The 21,952-nt window shown below is 35.9% G+C and overlaps 1 protein-coding gene across 12 annotated transcripts in view; it reads left to right on the top strand.

Moving 5' to 3' along the window:
• Window positions 1-21,952, top strand: part of ATM (ATM serine/threonine kinase) — a 160,403-nt gene that overhangs the window by 116,509 nt on the left and 21,942 nt on the right. For 11 of the 12 annotated variants that reach the window (XR_004959324.1, XM_036259999.1, XM_036260004.1 and 8 more), the window contains 14 exons: window positions 288-436; window positions 1,991-2,095; window positions 3,422-3,541; window positions 6,396-6,630; window positions 7,113-7,280; window positions 8,596-8,709; window positions 9,288-9,508; window positions 10,279-10,486; window positions 11,419-11,532; window positions 12,105-12,263; window positions 12,719-12,857; window positions 14,107-14,189; window positions 15,258-15,398; window positions 16,164-16,280. Coding sequence is in view for 10 of the 12 variants with exons in the window: in XM_036259999.1 (XP_036115892.1) it covers window positions 288-436; window positions 1,991-2,095; window positions 3,422-3,541; window positions 6,396-6,630; window positions 7,113-7,280; window positions 8,596-8,709; window positions 9,288-9,508; window positions 10,279-10,486; window positions 11,419-11,532; window positions 12,105-12,263; window positions 12,719-12,857; window positions 14,107-14,189; window positions 15,258-15,398; window positions 16,164-16,280 (2,073 nt within the window). In the remaining 2 variants the exon portion in view is untranslated. Of the gene's footprint in view, window positions 1-287; window positions 437-1,990; window positions 2,096-3,421; window positions 3,542-6,395; window positions 6,631-7,112; window positions 7,281-8,595; window positions 8,710-9,287; window positions 9,509-10,278; window positions 10,487-11,418; window positions 11,533-12,104; window positions 12,264-12,718; window positions 12,858-14,106; window positions 14,190-15,257; window positions 15,399-16,163; window positions 16,281-21,952 lie in introns of those variants that run through there. The other variant, XR_004959325.1, reaches the window with a different exon arrangement.

Below are 21,952 nucleotides of genomic sequence, written 5' to 3' on the forward strand. Positions count from 1 at the left end.
TTTTTTTTAATTAAAAAAAAAAAAAAAAAAGACTTGGTCCTAGAAGATACTATTTCTGTTACTGGCTAATATTCCTTAACCAGTCTTTCACCAAATTACAGTCCTTTGAGCTCCATCTTTGTGTTTGGGTGGTAACATAGCAACCGTTATTTCAGAATTTTAAATGATATATTGCGGACTATAACATTTTTTAAAAGTTACTTTTCATGTTGATTTGTTATATTTTATTTCTCTAGGTTTCTGTTATCTTTGATTACTTAATTTTTTTTTTTTTAACTCCTGCCCAGGCCTTGCAGAATTTGGGACTCTGTCATGTTCTTTCTGTCTACTTAAAAGGCTTAGATCATGAAAATAAAGAGTGGTGTGCTGAACTACAGGAACTTTATTACCAAGCAGCATGGAAGAATATGCAATGGGACCACTGCATTTCTGTTAAGTAAGAAGAACTCTGACATTTTGTTTTTTCCATTATTGATTTTAGAGACAGAGGAAGGGAGAGAGAGAGATAGAAACATCGATGAGAGAACATTGATTGACCACCTCCTGCATGCCCCCCACTGGGGATTTGGCCCACAACCTAGGCATGTGTACTCACCAGAAATCGAACCGGCGACCTCTTGGTGCTGCGTCCGTGCTCAACCACTGAGCCACACCAGCCGGACAAACTCTGACATTTTTAATCGTCATTTGTCTATTTATAAACAATATACTTTTTAAATATTGCTCTATGAATGTAACAGGATTTGTTTTTATGATTTTGAATCTTGCAAACTATAGATATGCCTAAATGCTTAAACAGTATAGCAATAAGCAGTTAATGACTTTGGCTTGAATTTCACTCTCTTCCATTCAGGCAACTCTATCCCCACCCTTAAGTATATTTGAAAATAGAAATATAAAAAATATTTTCGCATGAGAATCTTCTCACTTATATTTATAAATTCAAGAAAAATATATCCATTTCCCCCCCACTCCCTGCTGCAAACATTTCAGTTAGCACTTTTATTGACTGGATGGTATACAAAAGACTGCTGTTTACCTTTATTTATGAAATATTTTCTTTTATAAAACAAATAACTGCTAAATTATTAACACAGAACAATATTTATAACTTATATATAAGATCATCATGTTTTCTAAATGAAAAGCCAAATACCTAATTAATAAAAGATTTTGTATTTATGTTAGTCTTTTGATGATGTGAACACCAAAAAATTAAATTATATTAACTATGTTTAACTGACTTCATAGAAAACAACATTTTAATTGGCATTTCTTTTAAATTTTAAACTATTAGATTACTATAAAATTAGAGATATGCTTTCATATTTTAAAAAATTTTTAGTCTGTGAGCTTCCTGCTTGCTTCTGTAAATTACCATACACTATTCTTCTCTTTGCCTACTCTATTTCAGCAAGTTGTTTCCACCGAAAGGCCTTACATGTATCTTCTTTTTTTCCTGTTACCATGTGTGTGGCTTCTTGTCATTCAGATTCAGTTTAATAATGTCTCATCTTAGAGAGACCTTTCCTAACTACCTATTATAAAATAATCGTTCTATTTTGTTACTCTATTTTAATTCTCTGCATGTCCATTGTCACTACCTGATATTTTTCTTATTTTCCATCTTCTCCAAACCGGAACATAAACTCCATGAGAATGGGGACCTGATCTGACTTGTTTGCATCTAAACCCCAGTGCCTAGGGCCTGGCACATAGTTGGTGTTTATTGAATAAATAAAGTGAGAATATAGCATATTTAGAACATGACACAGTATATTAGAAATTTATTTTTTCTGCTTGAATAATTTGAACGACCAAATTCTTTGTATTTCCTACTGAAATGTCTAGAAATGCATTTTTTAAAATGGAGAAATTTTAATATTAGTTATAAAATTTTGTCTCTTGGTGAAGTTATTTGTACATGCATATCTTAAAATTCTTTGCTTTTAAATGTATTTTTTCTTTTCTTTTTAAAATTATCTCACAGCAAAGGAATAGAAGGAACCAGTTACCACGAGTCACTGTACAATGCTTTGCAATCTCTAAGAGACAGAGAATTTTCTACATTTTATGAAAGTCTCAAATATGCCAGGTATTATAAAAGGAAAGTTATTGTATTTTAACATTTAATGTCATGGCTTTTTTCCTGAAAACCTGACAGATAATTTCAATATAAGGATTTGGACTGGTGAAGGGTAAAAATTTAGTGGCTATAGTCAGGTTGTTTCTTTGTCATTCTTACCCTCCTCTCAAAAAAATTCCCTGTGACCCTGGCCAGTTTTGCTCAGTGGTTAGAGTGTCAGCTCGCGGACAGTCCTAGGTTCAGTTCCCGCTAAGGGCGTGTACCTCGGTTGCAGTTTGTCCCGGCCCCAGTTGGGGTCGTGTGGGGGGCAACCACTCGATATGTCTCTCTCACATCGATATTCCTCTTTCTCTTTATCCCTCTCTCCCTCCCGCTCTATCTGAAGATAAATGCAAAAATGTCCTCCGAGGGTTAAAAAAAAATTTTCTGTGTAGTAAAACTTCATGAATCGGTGTTGAAACATATACATATATATATTATAATGTTTTTATTTTTTGTTTTAGATATAGGAGCATGCTCATATGCTAGGTACTTACATAAATTGTTACATATTTTTTTCTTATGTGATACATTTTTCTTTGTTTATGTGGTTCAAATATATATGGTTCTTTCCTTTCAAAAACAGTTCCCTTTGGGACCCCAGGTCAATTTTTTATGCTTAACTTGCAAGAAAGTTTTGTTGATTGCCACTCCTCTGTTTTTTTCCTGGACCAGTACACTGAGAGTTTTAATCTTTTCTCATTTAGTAGTTGTATTGAATTTACCTCTCTTACTAGTTTTTTTTTTTTTTTTTTTTTTTTAAATGAAGTAGTGACTAACTGTCAGTACTTGAGGCTTTTTATGGGGCATAAATGAGACATTGTACCTGAAAGTACTGACCTATTACAGACTAAATAGATGTAACATTGTTTTTTTTTAACTGTAGCTTATTACCTATTAAATCCTGTATTTTGTTACAGAAATAATACTACTACCATTTAGGTGCTTATTATTTTCTAGCCACTTAGGCTCTTTCTATATGTATTCTCTAATCTTCAAAATAATTCTGGAAGAGAATAACTTAGATTCAGAGGAAACCAGTAATATGCCCAAAGTTATACAGCCATAAGTAGCAAAACTGGGATTTAGATCTAGGTCTCTCTGGTTCCAAGACTTACCTTGTTTTCACTGCATGATGCTCATGTTGATGCTTGTGAATATTAGTATTATTAGATCAAAATCAAAGCCTAGATCAAAATCGAAGCCTATGGTGAGAACTCTTTAACAACAGGTTGGAACTTTTATCTTTCTGAAAACCTCTTAGCTTTCTAATTGTATTGTCTTTTCTACCACTAGAGTAAAAGAAGTAGAAGAGTTGTGTAAGGGCAGCCTTGAGTCTGTGTATTCACTGTACCCCACTCTTAGCAGATTGCAGGCCATTGGAGAGCTCGAAAATATTGGAGAACTTTTCTCAAGGTATGTGATTCATATGACTTTGTAATCCTCAACTGTGGTTTTTCTGTTTTCAGAAGTGACTTGAAAAAAATCAAAATAGAGACCAGCAGTACGTTTGTTTCTTTTCTTTTATCAAGATGTAAGTTGGAAAGTCTAGTGAACTGTGCTCTTATTAAAATAAATATTTTCAAAAATACTGAATGCAAAAATTTAAGTTTTTACAATTTAGCTTTATGTGTTTTCTTCTTTACAGCATTTTCCCTTTTCTACCCCAGATAAAAGTGTGTCCTTGTGTTTCTTGCTGTAGCATATTATACTCCGTTCTGTTTTAGCACTGCATTGGCATTAATGTCATTTTATATATGCTCTACCATGCTATACTAGAACAGTCGGGCCTGTTCTCTTGTTTGTTGTTGTCTCCCCAGTGCATTTTCCTGGGAACTAATTCGTACTAAATATTCAGTGGGCTTCATTCAGTGACTGCCCGTGAATTTGGAGTAGGTGTATAAAGGATATTTATTGGCTCTTATAATGGTGAGACAGAAATGATCCAGAATATTGGAAAATGAGCTAAACCAGTTGTTCAGGATGCTATAGATTTCAGTTTGGATTTTGTGACCCTGAGAAGTCACTTATCCTTTTTGGGCCTCACTTTCCTCACTTCTGAAATGAGGGATTTATATTTGATGGTCTCTAGGGCCCCTTGTAGCCCTTTCATTCTGAATCACTGTAAGAGGAAGGAAGAAGGATATATAATATGCTAAGATCACCAAACCTTTATCCTAAACTAAATGCTTTGTGAGTAGAAAGGAGAAGGAAATTTTAGAGTCAGAAAATAATAATGGTTTTTCAAAATTGTACAAAGACAAAGCCATTGATGTGGCTCTTAACTGGACAATGAAGGAGCAAAACTGCTTTCTGCTTTCATTAATAAGTATATCAGTAGTTCAGTAGTTCTTACTGCCACAAATCCAGGTACTTTTAAAGATGTCCAGAATTAAAGAGAAAATAGGATTCCTTAAGAAATCTTAAAAAGTAATACTGGCTCTTTCTCTGATAGTGAATTATAAGGAGGAGAGGCAGAGGAAAAGTTTGATGAGCTGGTAAACAGCAACTCTTAAAGTGGACCTGAGGGTTCCCAAATCTACTCAAGAGGTTCATGAATCAGAACTGTCTTTATACTTATAGTAAGATGTTATTTTCTTCTTCTTTTTTGCTCTCATTCTCTCGTGAGGTTTTTGAGTTATCAGGAAAATATCCACAATTATCTGAGAAGACAACATGCACCTCCCTTTTCCAAGGGTAGTCTCTTCATGTACATCAACCAAAACATATTACAACAAACCAAATGCAGAAGCAAAGATGAGAATCCAACTATCTCTATTAACCCAGACATCAAAGAGATTTGTAGAAATATGATACAGTGCCATTCTCCTCACTAAAGTTTGTTTTGAGAACTGTGGTTTTGTTTTGTTTTTTTTAATGTTATTTAGGATATATAGTAGATTTATTGTTATTTTAATAAATTAATTTTTACTGATTTTTCTCTGTTTTAGTTTCTAATCTGGTAAATATCAGTATATATAATCCAATAAACAGAAGTTCTTTAGTGTCTTCAATAATTTTTAAGCTGTAAAGGGGTTCCTGAAATTTAAAAAAAATTGATACCCTCTGCTCTAGGATAATTTTGGGAGGAATTGGTTTGGTTCTATGAATTTGTGTCACTGTTTACTTCTTTATCAAGCAACTAAATGTGCTTTTGATTTACTAGTCATCTTCTTTATCTCCCTACTTTATCTTAATTTCTCTCAATACAGTAGGATTGGACAGTATTGCTTAGTTTAAACATCTTATAAACTAATTATACAACATGCATTTTTTCTTTCTTTAATAAATAATGTTGGTGCCTGGCCAGTGTGGTTCAGTGGATTGAGCATCATCCCATGGACTGAAAAGTCCTGGTTTGATTCCTGGTCAGGGCACATGCCCTGGTTGCAGGATCGATCCCTTGTGGAGGAGGTGTGGGAGGCAGCCGATTGATGTTTCTCTCTGACATCAAAGATTCTGTCTCTCTTTCCTTCCCTCTCTCTCTAAAAAATCAATAGAAACATTTTAAATAAATAAATAATGTTAGTATATGAAAGCTTTGCCAGCGTTTCCTTCACAGGATTTCTATTTCTGTTTTTTTTATCCTCACCTGAGGCCATTTTTTCTTTTTTTTTTTCTTTTTTTTAAAAATTCAGATAGAGTGGGAGGGAGAAGCATCGATGTGAAAGGGACACATCGAGTGGCACCACCCATACGACCCAACCAGGGCTGGGGACAAACTGCAACCGAAGTACATGCCCTTAGCGGGAACTGAACCCCGCTCTCTCTGAACCGCAGGCCAATGCTCTAATCACTGAGCCAAACCCGTCAGGGTGAATTTCAATTTCTTTAACAGCTGCAGTTATGCTTGGAATCATCCCCTATGTCTAGCGGGTACAGGAGCAAATTAATGAGTTGATTCCATTTCCTTGCTGACATGTCCTCTTTTACTACAAGGAGCATTGAAGCAGGACTAGAGGTGTAGACATCTGGTATGACAGGCCCAATGAATGCGTTCTCATTTCAGAAGACAGTATATTTTAAAATGCTGCTTTTTGTGACATCTGAAAGTCTTTTAAAATATTCATTGTCCGTGGCTTTTCTGCCAACCCTCAGAGTTCAGGCCATTTTGTAGTTTTCTAAACTTTGGTCCTTATTTTGGATTATTTAGTTCCAGTCTTGTTAATATAACAAATACTTTATATTACATCTTAAATTTAGAACCTGCATAATGGCAAATTTTTTTCTGTGTCTCTTCCTTACATGAATTCTGTAATTTTACTTTTAGATCAGCCATGGATAGACAACCATCTGAAGTATATATTAACTGGTGGAAACACTCCCAGCTTCTCAAAGACAGTGATTTTAGTTTCCAGGAGCCTATCATGGCTCTACGCACAGTCATTTTAGAGCTCTTGATGGAAAAGGAAATGGAGAACTCCCAAAAAGAATGTCTTAAGGACATTCTCACCAAGCACCTTGTAGAACTCTCAATACTAGCCCGAACTTTCAAGAATACTCAGGTAATTGCATTTAAAACTGTCATCTCACCTCTTGATCATTTTTTTAAACCTAGAAAATAGAAAGCATGAGTAAAAAAGCAATATCACTGAGAGATGGAGATCACTATTAAAATATTGTATAGCATAATTATTTAAGCTAAGGTTTCCCATTTTGGAATTAGACCCAAGTTTAGTCCTTGGATAGAGTATTTGCCTTCTCTAAGCCTGAATTTCCTGTTTATAACATGAGAGGATACCTAACTTATATTGATAACAATTCAATGATTTTATATACTGTATGTATACAAACGCACATACATATGTATGAGGAAAACAGACAGGCAGATGTGGGGGTTGGGGAAGGCAGGTAGAGATGTACTTAAGACAGTTTTGACAAGTAGTCAAGTCCTCAATGAGTGTTAGTTACTGCTTTTATTCTTATTATTAATGGTAGTAGTAATAATAGTAGAAGTATTTACTTACATGTGTTGTTTTCATTTCAGCTCCCTGAAAGGGCAATATTTCAAATTAAACAGTATAATTCAACTAGTTGTGGAGTCTCTAGGTGGCAGCTAGAGGAAGCACAAGTATTCTGGGCAAAACAGGAGCAGAGTCTTGCTCTCAGTATTCTCAAGCAAATGATCAAGAAGTTGGATGCCAGTTGTTCAGAGGTTTACTTTTTTTTATTGGCTGAATTATTTTACTGTTATAAAATAAATTCTGTGCTTTAAACGTTTTTAATAAATTCACAGTTTTATTAAAGCCTTGAAATTACCGATCCATGAATAAGAAATTATAAAAAGGAGTCTGAAATATTAATATTTGTAAAAAGGTTTAGAAAGTATTCATTTTCTTATGTGCAATCATTCTATCAGTCCATCTTGTGGGAAATTTATTTGGTTTATTCTAATGCCTTTTTTTTAAACTTCCTATAGAATTCAAGAAGAGGATGTGGGAAATAAACATGAAATAGCTACTATAAATTTAACCTGGCCAGTGTGGCTCAACCCATGCCTGGCCGGTGTTGATCGTCAACCCATGCATCAAGAGGTTGCCGGTTCAATTCCCGGGCAGGGCACATGCCTAGGTTGTGGGCCAAATCCCCAGTGAGGGGCATGCAGGAGGCGGCCAATCAATGTTCTCTCTCATTGATGTTTCTTTCTTTCTCTCCCTTTCCCTTCCTCTCTCTCTAAAATCAATAAAGAAAAAATATTTAAAAATGTTTTTTAAATAAAAAAATAAGGAGAAAAATGCATGAGAGAACGAGTTTTTTCTTTAAAGCAAGTTGAAATAATTAGGTTGTCAGTCCAAATACTTTGAAAATATAATGTCTAGTACTTTATCTAACATTATCTATTAGTTATTGAAAATTTGGCTGCTTCTATAGCTTTATTTCCAGCACACAGTGGACTAAAGTAGAGGCATTAGTAGGAATCTTGAAATGTTAAAAGGTTTGGCCACAATAGTGTCCTGAAATACACCTGATTCGTGAATATCAACTTACTGTACTTTTGGTATTGGGCACTTGTGTGATATTTTTTATTATTAGAGAATTCATTATTTTACCAGAGCACTAGAAGCCAATATGATATGATGTTTAAATATTACTTTAAATATGGGCCCTGGAGTAAGGCTGCCTGGAATTACCTACCCTCTTTGTACCTCAGTTTTAGTTTTTACTGTGCAAATTGAGGATAATAATATTCATTTTATAGCATTAAATGAATTAATATACTTAAAACCCTTAGGAAGTGCTTGGCATATTCAATTACTCAATAATTGTGAATTGTTCCAGTAAGAGTAATAGTAGTAAACAGTAAAGGATGACTATTTCATAAACTACATCCTTGGATTATTAAAATAGTTGTATGGTGAAGGCAGATGAAGAAAAACATTGTTAACCTGCTTTTTTTCCCCTACATGGAAGATATTTTTGTATAGTCCTGATAATGAATTACATTTTAAGACTTTGCTTTTTATATACAGAATGATCCCAACCTAAAACTTATATACACAGAATGTCTGAGGGTTTGTGGCAACTGGTTAGCAGAAACTTGCTTAGAAAATCCTGCAGTCATCATGCAGACCTATCTAGAAAAGGTAAGATTTTTTTAACAGCCCTTAAGACAACTTTTTTAACAGTTGTCTAGCATGAATACACTTGATCTTTTCATGAAGGCCAAATTTATTTCAGAAGCAAATAAAGTATGATTTCACTTTTCCATAGAGTATTACTGCTACTCTTTCAACAAGTTGTTTCTGATAATATCTTTGTTTATTTATCTATAAAAATAACTGATTAAGGAATACTCAAGTCAGCTTTTGCTATTCACTTATAGTCCACCCACCCAGCAAGTATACTGGGACTCCTTTCTGCCTTCCTGTTTCTCCCTCTTTTTTCTTTAGCTTAATAATTTTGGAAATAGTTACCTCACTAAATAATTAAAACATGAAAAGCATAATATGATTGTCTTTCAGTGCCCTTTAAAACTTGTTTTTGCACAGTTCTTTACAAATATTAGCTGTTTTGTAAAGACAAGAAAATAGTGTAATTCATATGATTTAGCTGATACATAAATAAGTTAAACTTTAGTATAGGTTTTTCTTTGACCTGAGTGATTCTTGAGATGCCTTTAGTACCTGTAAATATAATATAAATGGATTGTGTTTTCTTGAAGGCAGTAGAAGTTGCTGGAAATTATGATGGAGAAAGCAATGATGAGCTCAGAAATGGAAAAATGAAGGCATTTCTCTCATTAGCACGGTTCTCAGATACTCAGTACCAGAGAATTGAAAACTACATGAAATCATCAGAATTTGAAAACAAACAAGCTCTCCTGAAAAGGGCCAAAGAGGAAGTGGGCCTTCTTAGGGAACATAAAATTCAGGCAAACAACAGGTAACTAACTAGATGTCTACAGGTGATTAGATAAACATGTACAGTGACTGTATATATACACAGATACACAGAATCCATGCTTTGTTTCTAAGCACATTGTAGAGTATATGGATGTTAGCTTTTTTTTAATCCTCACCCAAGGACGTTTTTGCATTTATCTTCAGATAGAGTGGGAGAGGGAGAGAGGGAGGAAGAGAGAGAGAAACATCCATGTGAGAGAGACACACATTGACTGGTCGCCACCCACACGACCCCAACTGGGAAGGGGACAAACCACAACTGAGGTATGTGCCCTTAGTGGGAACTTAACCTGGGACTCTCCAGTCCGCGGGTCGATGCTCTAACCGCTGAGCAAAACCGGCTAGGGCTAGATGTTAGCTTTTTGTTTTTGCTTTTTTGGTTTGTTGGTGTCATAGATGAAAAGAGATAGGTGTTGAAATTAAATACAAAAGAGTTACTTATTTTTATTCAGTTACTTTTATTCAGGCTTATCTTTGGTCTGTATATTTTAGTGTAAGTAGAGAATAAAGTTAGCTAAATACCTTAGGTAGAGTCCACTCTGTGTTTGGTTGCCTAGGATAGCTTTTGAATTGCACAAACTTATTTTAAGGCAAACAGTTTAAAAAAAGACAAAAAGTAAGATTGTTCCCTTTATAATCCTTAGAATTTTGCTTTTTTTTATTTTTTATTTATGTTGTATATTATGTATGATTTTGTAGTTCTATAAAATATTATGGCTTTTATGTTTCACTTTAATTAATCAATGCAAGATACACAATAAAGGTTCAGCGAGAACTTCAGCTGGATGAATGTGCACTCCGTGCACTGAAAGAGGATCGGAAACGTTTCTTGTGTAAAGCAGTTGAAAATTACATCAGTTGCCTGTTAAGTGGAGAAGGGCACGATATGTGGATATTTCGTCTTTGTTCCCTTTGGCTTGAAAATTCTGGTGTTTCTGAAGTCAATGGCATGATGAAGGCAAGTTGTCTTTTCAACCTAGTATTCTACCTTGTGTGCTTTAAAAGCTTAGACATAAGTCTCTCAGTGTCGTGGATTATTGTATACTTCTTTGTATCCCTAGCACTTGGTTCAGTGCTTATAGTAGGCATTGATGTACTTAATTAGCTCTAATGATGCAGTTTTATATGGAGGTTGAAAGAATTTAGGTCAGTATTTTTCTGTGTCTTTGCAATTACCATAGGAAAGTCCCCAGAATGCTAGATTGGAGGGTTTGGAAAGCAATTTAAAATGATGTGGCCACAGGTGGGTTTTTCCCTTGCTTTATGCTGCTTTTCTGGAATTTTTACAGTAAATTATTTTTGTAAATTAAAAAAAAATTTTCAAGAGGGCATCAAGGCAGCAGTATTTTATGTTTTAGTTTAAAATTTTTAGATGTTATTGATGACACCTAATATTAAAGTTATATTGATTATATATATAACAGCAGTCAGTTTGAAGTTTAAAAATTCAGTGGTTCTGCTGGATGAAAAGAGTGATAAGACTCATAATAGATACAACCAATTTCTGTTACTAGTGCACAATCCTGTTACTTTTAGCATATAGAGGATAATAGTTACCCTATTTCATTACACACTGACTTCTCAGGAGTCAAGATCACCATGGTTCTCCTTGGGTTCACTGGAATATAAGCAGTGCCAAGTACTTCAGTTCTCAATACAATTTGATTTAGGTTCAAATACTGTGACTTAGCAATGAATTAGTCTAGAATGCCAGTCAGAAAGATTTTCAGATAAGATAAATGATAAGGGGGGGGGGGGTTGTGAAGTTTTATTAACAACTACTAGGTGGTTGTGCTAGTTGAAGAGCATTACCTTAGAATAATTTATTTGCTTAGATGTGAGACTGTTAGAAATTCATTGTTTCTTAATTTTGTATTTTTTTAATGATAGAGAGATGGAATGAAGATTCCATCATATAAGTTTTTGCCTCTTATGTACCAATTGGCTGCCAGAATGGGGACCAAGATGATGGGAGGCCTAGGATTTCATGAAGTCCTCAATAATGTAAGTACACCTGAAAATCAAAACAATTTCCTTTTATAATATTATATACTATACCAAGTATATACTGCTGTTTCATTCTAGGAAATGAAATACAAAAAAAAAAAAAAAAAAAAGTTCTATTTAGTATGCTATATAAGGGTAGAAATAAAGATTTCCTTTTGGCCCGGCCAGTGTGGCTCAGTGACCCATGCACTAAGAAGTCACCAGTTCGATTCCCAGTCAGGGCACATGCCGGGGTTATGGGCCTGATCCCCAGTGAGGGACATGCAGGAGGTGGCCGGTCGAGGTTTTCTTTCATCAATGTTTCTATCTCTCTCTCCCTCTCCCTTCCTCTTTTCTCTAAAAATCAAAAGAAAAAAAGATTTCCTTTTGTCTCCTCTCACTGTACATTTGTTACTCAGTCTCTCTTATTTCTCATGGACCTCTGTCCCTCACACACATATACACACTTCTAATACTGTGGTATCAAGTATAGTAATATACTTGTTAATGTTAAGCGAAATGAAAAGGGTTGTGGATTTTCTATATTTTTGTTTGTTTGCATAAAACTAATAGATCTTCATTTGTGATAGCTCATCTCTAGAATTTCAACGGATCACCCCCATCATACTTTGTTCATTATATTGGCCTTAGCAAATGCAAACAAAGATGAATCTTTGACCAATTCGGAGGCAGCAAGGAGGAATAGAATAACTAAAAATGCACCTAAACAAAACTCTCAGCTTGATGAGGTATTTGGATTAAACATACATAACTTTTGAATTGTGATATTCATATTTTCCCAGAATATTCTTTTCTGAAGTCCCAGGGATTCTAAGAATGTGTGTTGTGACTAAATTCAGTTTGTAAATCCTGTTATTATGATGCCACCTAAAATTGATTAAAAATTTATGAATATTTCTCAAACCATAGGAGATACCAGTAATATTTTACATTTTTTCCTCACAGCAGTGAGCAAATAAAAAATAGATTTTGAAAGGCAGCCACTCCATTTACTCATGAGATTTTTATATCTTTTATGTATTTCATTTATAAGGGGACTGTTTTGTATAGATCTGAGTGACGATAGTCCTTTCATTGTGTACATGTGTCCATCATCCATTCTTTTTTCTTTTGTTAATGTAACTGGAGAGTTGAAGGGTTGGGTATTTCCTTACACACTTTTTTTTTTTTTTTTTATGAATAGGATCGAACTGAGGCTGCAAACAAAATAATATGTACTATCAGAAGTAGGAGACCTCAGATGATCAGAAGTGTTGAGACACTTTGTGATGCTTATATTATATTAGCAAACTTCGATGCCACTCAATGGAAGACCCAGAGAAGTATGTGTTTAAGAGAATGAATGTTCCTTTCTTACTATTTGTAGGGATTATGTTAATTATACAGCCTAATATGTAAATCTCTTTAAAACCACAAACTATACTGTAATTATAGATATGAAGGTCCTGATAATTACAATTCACATGTGATCCAAAACTTAATTTTTATCTAATAGCTTCATCACCTTCCACTTCTTCACTTAATATCTTTTGATAGGACTGATAATAGATGACTGTACTGAATTATTTTATTTGTCTGGGCAATCTTCTGTTGCAGAGGATTTCATTGAAGCAAGTCCTTTAAACTAACAATAACAGAGTTTTTAGGGTGGAAAGTTTTTTTTTTGTTTGTTTTTGTTTTTATTTATTTATTTATTTATTTATTTATGTATTTATTTGGACAGTTTTTTTTAAATACTGTTAGTTACTCACTGTGCCCTAGGACTTAAAAATGAAAAGGCATCTACTTCCTTCGTAGAATGGCTTGCATAAATCCATCACCCTTCTTGCTGTGTCTGTTCAAATAATTATAAGCTCCTGTAATATTTGGTTATATGCATTCACTTATAAGCATCTCTCTCCCCATACTTTAATAATGATATTCCTTTTTTTGTTTAGAATCATATCTTCACATTTAAATTCTTATTACTCTTATTGTGTTCCTCTAAAGCCAAGGGTGGGGAATCTTTTTTCTGCCAAGGGCCATTTGGATATTTATAACATCATTCACAGGGCATGCAAAATTATCAACTTAAAAATTAGCCTGCTATATTTGGTCAGGCTAATTTGATGAGACATATGATGTTAGCTGGTATTGATTTCTCAAGCCTTATAAGGCCCACAGGCTGGATGTTCTCCACCCTGGCGTAAGCAAACAAAAAATATTGTCATGTCCTTTAGTCACTTTTAATAGTAATGTGGCAGGAGTACCTTATTTAATTATCTTATGTAATTAAAGAAAACATGTAATTACCTTAAGCTGCTCAACCTGGCCCCTAAGGTGGAACATGATCTAATTACCAGTTGCCAAATAACCTGCAAGTGTGTTTGTAAGCATGTTAACCTTTGCTGTGCTCTGATCCCACCTTCATTGTGTCCCTAGCCCTTGGGTCTTCATTTCTAAATCAGGGCCTAAACCACCGATCAGCCCAGCCACAGGTCAGGGTCTGTGGCCTGTGTTGAATTGTGCTTTACCTTTATTACCATTCCTCCATTTTCAGTTGTCACTATAACCTCTTTATTTTAAATACAGAAGGCATAAAAATTCCAGCAGACCAGCCAATTACTAAACTTAAGAATTTAGAAGATGTTATTGTTCCTACTATGGAAATTAAGGTAATTTATCATTAACTCTTTTGATTTCTTTTATTAAACTAAATTCCTCTGTATTAGTTTAAATGATTTGAAATTGCCTTTTTTTTTTAATTGGTTAAATCTTGGCAATTTCATTTGTTTCAACCTAGAGTTTTTTTCTGTTAGACTCCCTTTGCTCAAGCCTCAAAATGTTTAAAGGCTTCTCCTGCATTTTTTTTTGCCTTCATTTTCATATCTGCTATCTTTCTTATGAAAGTCTTCTATAAACTTATCTTTATTGGCAGGAGGAGGAAATACTCCATGTGCTTATGCCAAGATTACTTTTTAACTTGGCAAGAAAGTTCCTAATTGTGTTTCTGGTTTTAAAAATTCTGTATGCGTTAGAGTATTTTGGTTGTGATATATTAGAGTATTAAGCAATGCAGTATGTATAACAGTATTAAATTGATTATAATGTACATGATACTTTTAGCTAGGTCATAATGATCTTTAATTGCTACAAATACACTGGGTCAGGGATATATGTAATAATAAAGGTTATAATTTAGAAAATGATCATTTTAACTACATTGTAAATCTCTCCTTTGAGTTTGTAGTTTATTGGTTAGGACCTGTATTTATTTGATTTGAGGTATAGCTGTGTTATGTGGATTAACAGCTATTCCATCAATATTATTTAGCTGAATATTTCCTGAAAATGCTATACTAAGTAGTTATAACTTAGAGAACTCCTCTCCACACTTTTCTAAAATTTACCTTATTATGTTTTTTGTGAGGACTTTACTATTTCTCAGATGAGTTCACATACACAAACCCTGGTTTTCAATAATTTTTCAGTGACACTATTCTAATTTTGTATACACTACTTTTATTAGGAGATATTTAGGGCAGTAGTGTTATCTGTCACTTTTTAAAACCTTCTCAATGTCAAATAATCTCTCATATAATAGAAAGTTAAAGTTATAGCTCCAGTTCTTAACCAATAGCATTGTTATTCATTCTTCTGTTTAACATTAAAATTATTGATAATTTATTTTTCTTCAAAAGCAAATTGTGTATCTGACCAGTTATATTTATATTTTTTATTAGGTGGACCCCACAGGAGAATATGGAAATCTGGTGACTATACAGTCATTTAAAGCAGAATTTCGTTTAGCAGGAGGTGTAAATTTACCAAAAATAATAGATTGTGTGGGCTCTGATGGCAAGGAAAGGAGACAGCTTGTCAAGGTGAGACTTTCCTTCTGTGGTGTGGTTCTTAAAGAGTTAATGGAAAAAATCAAAGTAAAACTAGTTGATATTTTCTTCCTGCTTTATTTGTGTCTTTATTTTTAGTCTGAATAATTATAAGTAAGGAAAACTTATGGAATAGAAATACATTATTTTTTGGAAGCAGAATGCTTTTGTCCATCTTTTATGTATCTCTGAAAGATCATCATTATTATAACCATTGAAGTAAAAGAATGCTTTTAATATGTACAGACATAATGAGGTTAACAATCAGCTTGCTTTTTATAGGAAAGATATTTTGGGGGTTGTTGCTTATTTTCCTGACAGTTCAAGTTGAAGATCCTTGCTTCAGTATCCCAAGTCTGGCACTGTGCTGAGTGCTAGCAAATGTACCGGACAGGGACCCCAGTTCTCACTCTGCACAGAAACTCCTTGGGCCTTGCTGAGGAGTGGTGGAGAGAGAACAGTGTTGCCCCACTCAGGTCTGTTGCAGCTTGCCCTCAGGTGGAGGAGTTGAAGTTTGTCTAATTACAAACCCAACTAGGGGGAACTTCTTTTTTCTAAATTGTTCTGCCTACCCAGTGTTATAGCTTGTTCTAAATGAGAGAATAGCCTTAGGTTTTAATTATTCAAGAGACTGTTAAAAGGAGCACTGGTGCTTAGATTGATTTCTGAGTGACCTTTTCCTGCCTTAAGATGACTCTTGTTATGAGTTTATTGTAAGGAAAATGAACTGTTCTTATTCATGATTTTGTTATTCTGAAGGGCCGTGATGACCTGAGACAAGATGCTGTCATGCAGCAGGTTTTCCAGATGTGTAATAAATTGCTACAGAGAAACACTGAAACCAGGAAGAGGAAATTGACTATATGTACATACAAGGTAACTAGTTAACACTTCTGCTGCTTCACCAAGAGCACATAGATGAAGCTGTTCTTCAGACCATGGGGTCAGCAAATGTTTTCTGTGGAGGACCAGATAGTAAACACTGGATACTTTATGGGCCACACAAGGTCTCTGTCACATATTCTTTATATTTTCTTTTAACCTGAAACTCCATTCTTAGCTCATAGGTTATTCCAAGCGTCTGGGCCTGGGTTTGGTCCTAAGTCCATTGATTGCCAACTCTGATTTAATCACGTGCCCTTTTTTTTCTTTTTTTCTTTTGTTCATCCTCACCCAAGGATATTCTTTCACTGATGGAGTGGAAGGAAGGGAAAGAAGGGGAGAGAGAGACAAATCAACCGGTTGCCTCCCACACAACCAGGGCCAAGGATCGAACCCTGGAACCTGTGGACTGAAGCAGGCCAATGCTCTAACTGCTAATGTTGTAACCCAGGAGATCAACCACACTCAGACTCAATTTTTCAGTTTTGGGGGATGCTTTATTACCTGCACAGGGACTGCAGCCAACCTACACAGGAGAACTGCAGCCCTGAGCTCAGGGAGAGGGTTGCTTATATAGGGCAGGGGTCATTCAAGAGTTTAGCAGAGCAAGCAAGCTGCGTGTACAGAAGCGGAGGCAGTTAGCGATAAGCAGGAGGGAATGGAGGTGGGAGGGAGCTGAGGCGAAAGGGAACTGGGTGAACTGGGTCAGCATACACCTATTCTGCTATTCATTCTATTATCTAGGTTTTAAAAACTAACAAATTCGAGACGGATATCAGCTGTTAGTCAGGTGCAATACTACATATATGTTTAACAGTTACAGTTTTATGGGGTAAAGGGAGCTTCAGTTTCTCCCTATCAGTTTCTTTACAGAGCATGCAGGACACTCTGGCCTTGGGGCCGTTTCTGTCCTCCCTTTTCCTGAAGGATGTTGCTTTTCAAATTCCCAGTGAAGGTCAAACTCTGGTTAATTTTTATGGGGCTAAAGCCGTCTATAACATTCCCATTGTTCATCTTGCTGTCCCTGAGGTTGTTAATTAGGGCAGCTCAAAGACAAGTTGTTTTTCTTTATTGGATACTAAGGACAGTGAGCTGCATTCCCCCCTTTTCTTGTGAGTGGATCAAACCATTGATTCACAATCGTCATGGAGAGACAATCTCTAGTAGGATTGTGCTAAGACCCTAAGTTTTACTGATTAGACTCTCTCTCTGATGAAGGCTAGGAATCTATTAATTAGGATGGGTTACAAGTTATTCCGATTAATAATAACAGTAGGGGCCCTGCTATAGCTGAAATCAGGGATGTTAGCCATGGTGACTAATTAAATAAGTTTTCATACCAATTATGGGAGGCCTGTTCTTCTTCTCTTAGTTTAAGTCTTTGTCCTAAAATTTGGATGCACTGTCTGATTATACCTGAATGGTTGGCATAGAAATAGCAGATTTCGCCTAAGGCTGCACATAGACCATCTTGTGGTTGACATTTCTTAAGATTTCTTCCAATATTTTATTTTTAAGTACCCAGTTCTACTGCGGTCTAGATCTATAAAGATTCCCCTGTACAGTTATAATCAGAAAAATTAGAGTCCCGATAAACGTAAGAGTCTTATTTTTAAGGGATCTGGAGAGGTCTGCACCGTTTATTCTGCTTTTTCTGCCTTCAACCAGGAATGATGCAGCTAGACCGGGATGCCGTTGACCTTGATAGCCGTTGGTGAAGGCAGGATGACAGTGTATGGTCCCTTCTAGGCCAGAGTTAGTCCTTGGATGGTGAATTTCTTTATTTACATCGAGTCCCTGGCTGGAAAGGGTGCACAGAGTCTGAGGTGGGCACAGGCAGGGCATCACAGTGTGTTTATGGATGGCCTCTGGGCAGACTGCAGAGCCTGCAAGAACTGCAGGGCGAGGGGAGCAGAGTGGTCCAGTTTTCACCGGTTTCTAAAGTCCTGTTTATGTGCTTTATCTGCCTGGAACTCTGTGGGCAGTAAGTACAATAAAGCTTTTAATTTATATTTAATGCCTTAGAGATATCCTGTGATATCTTTGCTATTAAGGCGGGGTCGTTGTCTGATCTAAGGGCTAAGAGTAGCCTAAACCTGTTACTCCCTTTACTATATCCCAGACTGTTATTCTATTACTAGGGGCAAGCTCTCCCCTCTCAGTGTCCTATCTTCTTCCCTTCTTGAGTATTCCTCCACTGTCCTGTCTTCCTGTAATATGTATGTCCCTTTTTTTTTTTTAATCTTTTTACTTTCTCTGCATAATCCTTCTTCAGCTTGTTGACTCTGAGCCTTTTCTAGTCCCTCCCCTGACATGAACCTAAGAGCTTGCTCAGTCTATCTGTTGTCTGCACATCCCCTAGCCTTTTTCTTTTCCTCCCTATTTAGACCTATATATTCCTGCTTCCTTCTATCTTTTCCCTTTCCCTGTGACCTTATTGGACATTATCTGCCTCCCAGGAGTTTAGTAAGCTTGGTGTAACCTAAGAGGGTAGGCTGGTGCAGCTGGTTGACTAAAGTCTGACCTAGAGCCTCTGGGACCAACAATCTCCCAGCAGGCAGTGTCTGTTATTCGTTGATTTTCTTTATGACTTGTTTCTGCTCAGTTAAGTCATTTTCTGACCCAGTGTAAGTAGGAATCAGAGGTGAACTTGGGTTTGGTGTGGTAACTGATATCTGGAGAGGTCCCCACTGGTTTTAGGGCCACACGTCGATCTTCCTTATTTGCAGCATGGTTTCCCCTTGTCTCATCAGAGAGCCTGGATTAGGGCTATGAGTTCAGTCTATCGGGCTGAAGTTCCCCTACTTAATGACATGGTCCAGAGTTACTTCTGCTGCCCCGGCATACCTGATATCTTCCTGGACATAGTTACTCCCGTCCGTGAACAATACCTCATCTGATGATGGCAGTGGGTCAGCCCTGAGGTCTGGGCGGCTTTCTGCAGTGTCGATTGCCTCCAGGCCGTCCTGCAGAGGTTACTCCGGGTCATCATCTGAAGGCAGGCTGGCAGGATTGACGGCCAACGTCTTGGGGAACTTGATGCAGGGGCTGGCCTGGAGTGGCAGTGGCCAGCAATTAAATGATCTCTGGAGGAGATCACGTCTGAGTAGGGGGTATGGGCACTCCGGCAGGAACAGAAACAAATGAGTTACAGTATTTTCCCAAGATCTATGGTCCTCTTTGAAGTCCAGGGGTAGGGTAGGGTCCTATTGGCTTGGTCAAGACTGAGTCTGCTGCACCAGTGTCTACCAGGAAACTAACCAGTTAATCCCCTATTATTTAGTATTATTCTGGGTTCCAGAGGGCTCAGTTGGAAGGAGCCCTAGCCCTGTCATTTTCCTAAATTAAGCATGGCTTTTTATTTTGTTCTTCTATACCTGATTTTGTCTTTGTCTTTTCTATCCCTAACTGGGACCTAGGCCTGTGGTCCTGACGCTTCCTCATATTTCCCTTCTTAGGGTGACCCTATTCTATGTGCCCTGTTTCTCTTAAGGCTGCTATTACTACCTTTGCTAATTCAGCCAATTGGGCCAATAGGCCTAACAGGAGAACACGGTGAAAAGTGTTCTAAGGAAGCCCTTCCCCCAACAGTATTTGGGTCCTACCGTGGGCAGAGGAATGGGAACATTTCCTCTGACCCTAGGTTTACAAAAGGACACAAGAAAGGGGAGCAATGTCTTAACATTGTTTACATGGGGCAGAGTGTTTTTTAACTCTCTAAGAGAATTTCGTATCCGTGCCTGGGATCCCTAAATTTCAGAGAAGCCTGTTGGAAATTAGTTGCTGTCAAACCCGCTGTGGATGAGCAGCCCGGGCTGGCATTTCAATGGTTAAACAGTTTGCCTGTGAGAATATTATTAAGCCTTGCAGAGAGGCATTGAAACCTCATTATAAAGAAGCTAGTAATCCAAATACATCCCTATCTATTCAGACATTGGGTCCCCCTATACACAGGGGACACAGCAACTGAGGCTCTGAGAGAAGCCTGCCCTGCCGACAAGGCAGGAGAAAGCGGCAAAGAATCATCATCTTTTTTTATTCCTTTATGTCAGTTTTTATTTTCCATCATTTATAAACCTTAAATCTTTATTATTTTTATAATTTTCTTTTCATAAAGCCCTTCTCAGGTGGAGACCCAAGTATATTAAAGGTATCATTTTATTCATGCTATAGTAACCATAGCTCAGATTTATTTTTTTTATTTTTTCTATTTACATGTGAGTACATTATCGCACCATGAAAGAAAAAACTTTCTTAGTTAAACCAAAAAGAGCTTGATCTTCAGGCCTCTGGGGCTTAATTATGTTCTTTCTTTAAATAATCCAAGCATGACTTTATAAAATATCTTATATTATATACCCCTTTAAAGTGAGGACTGTTTGCATAACCCACAGCATTAGCAGAGACCCACATATAAGAGGCATCTATGCATCTGCTAAGTGAACAAATAATCACTCTTAGTAGTGTGTATGCTCTTGCATTTGGAGTGTGTTGTCCTCTTATCCATACTCCAGTGAGGAAACAGACTGTGTTAAGCTATCTGCACTGATTTGATTTCCTTTTATAAGGAGAGAACACAAATCTTTGAGGAATTCCAGGTCTTATTGGAATGACTCAAAACTAATTCCAGGTCAAGAAAAAGTTTCTTAAAATTCGAATCCTGGAAAGGTTGTCAAACATATTTGACCAAAAGATTATATAGTATTATTATTATTAAATAGTATTCAATTATTTATTCATTTAAAGTGACAATGACAAATGTTAAACATAAACATAGGTCAGTGAACTTCAGTTCTTATGATTTAAATCATGGCTTTTTAAGGAATCAAGTACTTGATTAACATAACATAAAACCATTTTAATAATATATATAACTTTTGCTTCCCAGGAAAATATTGGGAAAACATGTTTTTCCCTTTTAACAGGCTGAAAAAGAACCAAATAAATTCTATATTAATTTATTTTAGATTTCTTTATCTTATTAAATTTATTATTTATTTTATTTATAATTTCTTTCTAAGATTTCCCTTAACAAATCTTTTAACTTTCATAAACCTTTTTATCCAGTCAGAAATAACCAGTTTTAGAACAATTTTTAAAAATATATATTTTTAACTTATATTTTCTTTTATCAAAACTATATAATTTCTTTTTAACCTAATCTGAACTTTTAATTTTTAGAAACGTTGAATATTTTTTCTTTTTTTGACAAGTACAAGTAATTAACATTCCTCTGATTAGTAAATATATTCATATTTTCAATAGACATTTTTTGAATCAATAGATCATAACATATCTAAATTCATCTTCTAGCTTTTCTGTAATAAGAACCCAAAGTAGGCAAACTCAGTTTAATTGACATTTTAGTATATCCTCAAGGGGGTCCTGAAGGATGGGATAGAATTTCCTCGGGGGCTGGGAGGAGTTAACTGTCCTTCAGGGCAGGCTGAGGCATTGTTAACAAAACTTTTCCTTTCATTTGAACCTCCGGACACTGACATTTCTTAATATAATTGGGTTTGTCAGTAGTTATGTCAATCTAAATATTAATGTATACCCTTTGATCGGGGTGGGGAACCCCATACACACGGACTGCACAGCAAACAAAAGACTCAAGTCAAAAATCCCTTCGGATGGCCAATCAACGCGGAATGTTGGCCACTCGA

Source organism: Molossus molossus, unplaced genomic scaffold, assembly GCF_014108415.1.
Source record: "Molossus molossus isolate mMolMol1 unplaced genomic scaffold, mMolMol1.p scaffold_m16_p_13, whole genome shotgun sequence".
Classification (NCBI taxonomy): domain Eukaryota; kingdom Metazoa; phylum Chordata; class Mammalia; order Chiroptera; family Molossidae; genus Molossus; species Molossus molossus.